This window comes from Galeopterus variegatus, unplaced genomic scaffold, assembly GCF_000696425.1.
Source record: "Galeopterus variegatus unplaced genomic scaffold, G_variegatus-3.0.2 Scaffold658, whole genome shotgun sequence".
NCBI classification, from domain to species: Eukaryota; Metazoa; Chordata; class Mammalia; order Dermoptera; family Cynocephalidae; genus Galeopterus; species Galeopterus variegatus.
In genome coordinates this window covers 350,316-358,293 of record NW_007726769.1, presented here as the reverse complement: position 1 = coordinate 358,293, position 7,978 = coordinate 350,316, and the positions used below count along the sequence as shown (strand labels likewise).

General features: G+C 47.9%; 1 protein-coding gene across 2 annotated transcripts in view; it reads left to right on the top strand.

Annotated features, from left to right (window-relative positions):
• The window catches only part of NT5C3B (5'-nucleotidase, cytosolic IIIB), a 9,082-nt gene extending 1,446 nt beyond the window's left edge, over window positions 1-7,636 (top strand). The window contains exons 3-7 of one of the 2 annotated variants that reach the window (XM_008571071.1): window positions 2,909-2,994; window positions 3,918-4,007; window positions 5,228-5,390; window positions 6,211-6,411; window positions 7,446-7,636. In XM_008571071.1, the coding sequence (XP_008569293.1) occupies window positions 2,909-2,994; window positions 3,918-4,007; window positions 5,228-5,390; window positions 6,211-6,411; window positions 7,446-7,589 (684 nt within the window). In that variant the 3' untranslated portion in view covers window positions 7,590-7,636. The remainder of the gene's footprint in view (window positions 1-2,908; window positions 2,995-3,917; window positions 4,008-5,227; window positions 5,391-6,210; window positions 6,412-7,445) is intronic. The other variant, XM_008571072.1, reaches the window with a different exon arrangement.
• The last annotated feature ends 342 nt before the right edge of the window (window positions 7,637-7,978 follow it).

The window sequence follows — 7,978 nt, the reverse complement described above, 5'->3', positions numbered from 1 at the left end:
CAGGTGGCCCGGTTTGGTTTTCCCCCGGATCTCTTTCCTTTCCTTTTTTTTTTTTTTTTTGTCCTTTTTGAGACCGGCCGCTGTGAGCGCACCGGTCATCCCATATAGGATCCGAACCCTCGGCCTTGGTGTTATCAGCACCACACTCTCCCGAGTGAGCCACGGGCCGGCCCCTCAGATCTCATTCTCTTCCAAACTCTTCCCGCTACGTTATGCTCTTTCCTTGATAAATATAATTTTCTTGGTAAGGCAACAGATATCAAGAAATTTCTTGGTAAGGCAACAGATATCAAGAAAGATTCCGGCCGGCCCGGTGGCTCACTCGGGAGAGTGCGGAGCTGATAACAACAAGGCCCCGGGTTCGGATCCCATATAGGGATGGCCGGTTCGCTCACTGGCTGAGCGTGGTGCTGACAACACCAAGTCAAGGGTTGAGATCCCCTTACCGGTCATCTTTAAAAAAAGAAAGAAAGATTCTGAATTAATGACGATATATGATAACTCCCGTTTCTGTAAGATACACACAAATATGTACAGTGGTCCCTGGAGCTTGGCTGCTGGTTCTACTTTGCTCCATGCTCTTCCCGGCCGGGCGCTGTGCTGCTGCAGAGCCGTGCTGCATAGCTGCGCTGTGCTCTGCGGGTTGCTGAGCTCTCTTTACTGAATATAAACATCACTTAGGTCCATTTTGTTATTCACTAAACTGCATAATGACTGGTCTGTTGGTCTCTCAGATTGGTCAACTTCCGTTACTCTGTCATAATTACTCATTATTAAGATGGGCAGTGAATTATAAGTAGCTCTTATATTCCTAAAACCTGTCCTTCTAGCGAGGCCACTTTTAGTTTAAGGTGGGTTCTGGTTACACTGATTGCCTTTGGCGAGTCACTGTTCTGGTTCCTCACATCCCTGATGTTATCATCTTCCAGAAAGCTGTACTCCCAAGTAAGATAGTAGATTGGATGCTCTCAAGGATAAAGAAGCTAGATAAAAGTAAGGTTGTTGGTACCGAAGGGTCTTGGAGTGGTGGGGAGCAAAGTTTATGAAAAAATTTTTTCTTTTTTTTTGTCTGTATGGTTTTTTTTTTTTTTTTTTTTTTTTTTTTGGTTTTTTTTTTTTTTTTTTTTGTCTTTTTTGAGACTGGCCGCACAGCGCTCAGCCAGTGAGTGCACCGGTCATCCCTATATAGGATCCGAACCTGCGGCGGGAGCGCTGCTGTGCTCCCAGCGCTGCACTCTCCCGAGTGCGCCACGGGCTCGGCCCTGTCTGTGTGTTTTAACATCATTTTTTTCTTTTAATTTATCAATATACGGTGTAGTTGATTTTCATGTCTCTTTACCAATTCCTTGTTTTCCCTCCTCCCTCTTCCTCCCCCTGCCATCAACATCATATCTCTTCACTTATCTTAACCAGTTTGAGGAATTATTGTGATTGAAAATTTTTTTTCTTTTTTTAAAATTATATTTTTCTGTTGAGTTCTAGTATACTTCTAGAAAAATAATCCCCAAAAATACACATTGGGAATTTTAGTACATTTCTGGAGCTTTCTGCCTTTGCCACTTTTGCGTTTTAATCCTGTTTTGGACAGGTGGTCAGGGACCCCATGTGATCTGGTCGTATTCCTGAGAGCATGCGTATATTAAAATTCTTTACTCGGTCAATTCTCAGTTTTACTGGGCACTCTGCGTGACACACGATCCCTGAAACAGCCGCCCTAGAGTGTCGAAAGTCCTAGCATGTGGAAGGAAACCTTAGCCAGAGGAAACACATATTAGATGCTATGAGATAGTTTGCCTCATGTTGACACGTTGATGGAATTGTCCACCAACATGCTATGTCCCAAACTACAATCTGCTAGTTCTATGTTCATGATTTTTTTTGCCATGTCACCTTTACTAAATATCTTTCTTTAAATTGGCCTGCAGGCTGGGCTGAAGGTAGTGAGTTATCTCAATCGATTGATCACAGTCAGTTACAGATCAAACTCCTTGTTCTACTCTTTCCCCCTTTTCACTACTGCACTTGACTTAAAAAAACAAAATTAAAATAAATAAATAAATAAATAAATAAATTGGCCTACTTTTAGAAATCTGAATGTAATTAACTAATAAAAGAAATAATCCATCTCTATGAAAGCATGAGTTCCATGTGTTAGTTTTCTTTTTCTTTATTATTATTATTAGGGAATCTTAACCCTTGACTTGGTGTTGTCAGCACCACGCTCACCCAGTGAGCTAACCAGCCAGCCCTATATGGGATCCGAACCCGGGGCCTTGGTGTTATCAGCACCGCACTCTCCCGAGTGAGCCACGGGCCGGCCCTTAGTTTTCTTTTTTCTAAGATACATTAAAATGAATCCCAAACTACTAAAATGAAAAGTGTTTATACATGTGCTCCCAAAAATCATCTTGTCCACCACCTAAAAGTGTACCACCTTTTAGGAAATATGGTATTAAATCAATTCTTACTGGTTAAGCCCTGATGATTAATAGCAACAGCAAAAAAAAAAAAAAAAAAAAAAAAAAAAAAAAAAAAAAAGAAAGAAAAGAAAGGAAAAAATCCTAGTAACCCTCTTCTCTGATAGAAGCTCCTGTATTGCCGACTCTTTGACCTCCCTCTCTCAGGGTGGGTGCAAAGGAGTGGCCAGCTCTGTGGATCCATTTGCTCCCAGACTTTTATCAAGTAGGTAACTGCGAGCATGCTGACCAGTTATGTGGGAAGATGATGGGAGAGGAGGAACTTGAATCTTATAGATGATGTGTCCCCATGTGAAAAGTCCGGCAAACTAACACTCCCGAACGTGAAGTTCCGTCTTCTAGGGGATTTTTTCCCTCATGCTAAGCTGTAGGACTTTGCTGGGGAAAACTTGATGTGGACTAATGGCTCTTTCGTCCTTTGGCTGTCCCAGCTCACGGCGCTCTTTCACCACTATTATGCAATTGAGATCGACCCACACCGCACCATCAAAGAGAAGTTGCCTCATATGGTGGACTGGTAAGTGCTGGTGGTGAGGAGGTGCTGCTGGACCCTGCCGATGCAGTGGCTGGGAGGGCTGTGTTTTTCCAGCTCCCTGACCTTACTGAGGGCTTAACTGAACGCCGTTAGCACAGCTATTAAAACACACTGTCCAGATACAGCTGGGGCTACTTGTGGTTGCTGCTGCAGTGGAGGCCTTCAGAGAATCCTTGGAATAAGTTAGAAGCCCCTTGGTTTGGGGGAATAAGTGCTTTGGGGAAATGACCCTTGTCTTAGTCCATTTTGTGCTGCTATAACAGAATGCCACAGACTTGATGATTAATAAGGAAAACAAATTTCTTGGCTCATGGTTCTGGAGGCTGGGAAGTCCAGTGTCAGAGGGGCTGGTAACTGGGTGGGCTTTCTTGCTGCGTCATCTCACGCAGAAGGGCAGAGAGAGGGGGAGAGAGGGAGAGAGGAAGAGGGGGCTGAACTCGTCCTTTTACAGGGAACCCGCTGCTGTGGTGGTGTCATTAATCCACTCATAAGGGTGGTGCCCCCATGACCCGAACACCTCCCATCAGGCCCACCTTCTAACACCTTCACATTGGGGGTTAAGTTTCCAGCACATGAACTTTAGGGGACGTGTTCAAACCATAGCCACCGTCCTATAGAAACCAGTATCACTGGACAGTCCCCAGTTCTCCAGGGAGTGGGGTCAAGGACAGAGGGACTCAGAAGAGCTTGCCTTCAGCAGGCAGCTCACCCAACTCTTGTCTCTCTGCTATGTGGCTTTCTCACCTCTTCCTTTTAAGGACAGCCCAAGCCCTTCAGGAAATGGCTCTGTGGAGAAGGATGAGGCCTCCACTCTCAACGCCGTCAAGGGGACTTGGTGCTGTGAAGGGAAAGGACACTTACTCGAGCGATTTGATTTTGGGGTTTTGTGGTTTGTCTGTTTCTAGGTGGACCAAAGCACACAATCTCCTGTGTCAGCAGAAGATTCAGAAGTTTCACATAGCCCAGGTGGTTAGAGAGTCCAATGCAATGCTCAGGTGAGCTGCTTGCTCTGGAAAACAGTTCTTCCACACTATTTGGAACTGTTTTACTTACAAAAAGGAGGTTAGGGAGCGGAGAGGAGTTAGTTGCAGGGAGAGTCAGAAGACAGATGGCGCCTCGAGCCACCGATATGAAAAAGGTCTGGTTTTTACTCTCTGGATACACCTCAAGGATTTCCCACCGTCCTGGGAAGCGGTTTGCTGGTAGTGGATGTGGTGTGAAATGACCAGGCCTTTAGCTCCTACAGCAGCGTCTAACTCACTTTTCACAATGGTGAAAGACTTCTGGGGCCCCTCTGGCGACTGCTGTTCTTCATCCAGACATGGGAGGTGGCTAAGCTGGGACCCTTGATTGTCAGCAGCCTTCACCGAGCAGCTCTTTCTGCTGGAGCTTTCCTTCCTGGAGGCGGGGTGGGGGCTCCTAGAGGAAGGAGTGGGCCTAGATGCCTGCCCGCAAGGGTGGCGTGTCCTAGCTGGGGAGGTTGGCTGGCTCTTGACAAGCTGAGAGTGGAGATGTGTGTAGACCCAGTAAGTGCCAGCGTGGCGGTGGCGTGTTGCCCAGTGAAGAGGTCCCAGGATAGCTGCCTGGTTGCATGAACAGTAGCAGAAAAGATATGCCTGCCTTCTGCCTCAGCAGTCCCTCCTCCCCCAGGTGTATGCTCGAGAGAAAGGAGTGCACGTAGCCGCCACAAGGCACACACACGGTGTTCATGGCAGCTCTACTCATACATAATAGCGGAAATCTGGAAACATCTCAGTCGTCTATCAATAGGAAACTGCATAGATAAATTGTGGCATATTTATATGATGGAATATTACATAGCAGTGACAAAGAATGAATGACTCATGAAATGCAAAACACGTTATGGACATTATATTGAACAAAATGAGCCAGACATGAAAGAGTGCCGTCTGTGTGAGTCCATCTCCATGACGTGCAAAGACAGGCAAAGCTGACCACTTGTGACATGAAGTCAAAATAGGGAAGGCGTGGGATTGACCGGGAGAGGCCACCAGGGAACCTTGATCTGGCTAGTAGTTACATGGGTGTATACACATGTAAAAATTAATTGAGTTTCCTATGAGTTTGGATTGCAGAAAGAAAAAGGAAAATTAATTGAGCTGAACACTTAGGATTGGTATAACAAAACCCATGGGGAAAATAAAGAACAGTAGCGGAGGCAAGGCTGTTTCCATACACATTTGTCTCTTTGCAGGGAGGGATACAAGACGTTCTTCAGCACCCTCTACCGTAACAACATCCCTCTCTTCATCTTTTCTGCGGGCATCGGTGATATCTTGGAAGAAATTATCCGGCAGATGAAAGTGTTCTACCCCAACATCCACATTGTGTCCAACTACATGGATTTTAATGAAGATGTGAGTCAAGTCTCATTTGGACTGAAAAAGAAAGAGGCGTGGGGACCACCAGCAGGACGCCTTAACCCCGGCCTCGGGAGGGAGGGAGGGAGGCACGCTGGCCCCGTTAGCCTCAGAGAGTTCGCTGTGGGTTACTTTCAAAGGACCCTCTCTTGGGTGTTTGGCTGACAGTCAACTTTCTGCCACGGGTTACCTGTTTATGGGTCAGTCCAGACCCATGTCACTGTCATGGGTCACGTGCCACCCCAGGTACGGAAGGGCTGGGACTTTGACTTGTTTTTCTAGAGGCAGGGGTAGGCTGCTGTGACTCACCCACATTCTGGCTTCTTCCCCTAAAAACCAATGGCTGGAACTTTCATCACTTTGACCTGTGGTTAGGATTTGGCCCACAGCTGAGCATTAGCACACACGTAGCCAGAGCATCATTTACGCCACGGGCTTCGTGCTTCCCCCCGAACAGGGGAGCAACCATATTTGGTTGCCCCTGTTAGTTTAAACCAAGAGTTACAAACTCTTCCTGAAAGGCCAAGTAGTAAATACTTTTAGGCTTTGTGGGCCATGCAGTCTTTGTCGCAACAGCCCGACTTTGTCATTCTAGAACAAGAAAGCAGCTATAGGCAAGATGGAAACAAACGAGCATGGCTGTGTTCCAGGAAACCTTGTTTACAAAAACAGGCCAAATCTGACCCATCGGTTCTAGTTTGCTGACCCCGAGGTTAGACTATGATGACGCTTTGGCATTATCTACAGGGACAATGGAAAACTGGCACTACGTGGGTCCCTGTAGCCCTTCTGTCTGCCTCTTGTCTTGATTATTTAGGGTTTCCTACAGGGATTCAAGGGCCAGCTCATACACACGTACAATAAGAACAGCTCCATGTGTGAGAACTCTAGCTATTTCCAGCAGCTCCAGGGCAGAACCAACGTCCTCCTGCTTGGAGACTCCATGGGGGATCTCACTATGGCTGAAGGAGTTCCCGGTGTGCAGAACATTCTCAAGATTGGCTTCCTAAATGACAAGGTAGGTAGGGGACCAGAGCCTCCTCTCTTCACGGCTTTCTTTTCTTGGAATCCCTGCTAACAAATGCTTTTGAAAGAGGCTGGCCTGTTAGAGCGTCTCTGTTCGTTAGAGTGTGGTGCGGACAACACCGAGGTCCAGGGTTCCATCCCTGGACTGACCAGCCGCAAAAAACCCCACCTTCTGTTGTAGAGGTATTAGGGGTACAGAGGTAATGTACAAGCCACGTTCTCCCGGAGCCTGTAACCACACAAGAAACAAAAGGCAGTAGCCAGCAGTGACAGCCGTGCACTCAGCGTGCCACCCAACACGGGCGTCCAGAGAGGGCTCCCTCGCAGCCTGTGTCTACTGCTGCTCGCCAGGTCCCAGGCCCCGCTCTAAGTGCTTCACAGACATGGACCCGTCTCATCCTTACGGCAGCCCTTTGAGGCTGCGACTGTTACCCCATTTTACAGGGGAGGAAACCGAAGCAAGGAGGTTAAATAATGTGGTCGAGGGGATAGTAGTTCAAGGAACGGTGGGGCTGATTACCAGTCCCCCTAAACCACGCCTGGGAAGCGTGATCGAGGTGAGAGACGTCAGTATTCAGGATGTAGGTTTATGATGTAGAGAAGAAACTAACGGGAACAGGTTAGAGACTGACGGGGTGAAAACAGCACGGTCATGAGGCGCACGAAGTGTGGAGCCCAGCTTGGTGGCCGCCGGAGTCTCCCCGCAGCCAGCAGGCGCCGGAGTGCACCAGAATGCTTGGGCCGTGGGAAAATTCAGTCCAGGTAGATTAGAGGTAACACCTGTTTTTTTGTTTATAATCTTTGTTACTGTCCTTTGACATTGGCCCCAGGGTTAATTGTGGCAGCCCATCTCCTATCTGTCTCCAAAGTACAGATTCCTGTAACCTTGAACTTCTTGGGCTTGCAAGAGGGAGCTGGGGAGTTGCTGCTTGAATGTCTCCTCCCAGTCCCAAGTGCGTAAGAACAAGAGGCAGAGGGCAGGGCATCTTGGGTGCTCTTCGTCTCCTTCCGCTCATCCCCTGGCAGGTGGAGGAGCAGCGGGCACGCTACATGGACGCCTATGACATTGTGCTGGAGAAGGATGAGACCCTGGATGTGGTCAATGGCCTGCTGCAGCACATCCTGCGCCCGGGGGACCAGGAGGACCGGGTGGAGCTGCAGGGATCCTGAGGGTGCAGGCCGCTCAGTGCCAACACAGAGGCAAGTCCAGGGCGGCGGAGAGCCCACCTTTCCACAGCACCTTCGTCTGCTCACCAGAGGCTCCAGGAGGGTCCTGCCACGTGGGAGGGCAGCAGGTGCTGTCCCAGATGAGTGTGGACCACAGCATGTCAGCACTCTAGGGATCGTCTAGTCCAGGGATTCTTTTTTTTTTTTTTTTTTTTTTTTTTTACAATTTTTAAACTTGGGAAGCTGTTCTTCAAATAAATGTAATATGTGAAACAGATCGACATTAAAAAAATGAAAAAAACAGAGCTGTTCTGATGTGGAAGGTTTGAGTGGGAGGCACAGGCTGAATTCTCTCGGGCCTGGAGGCACAGGAACCTCTGGGAAGCCTCTGG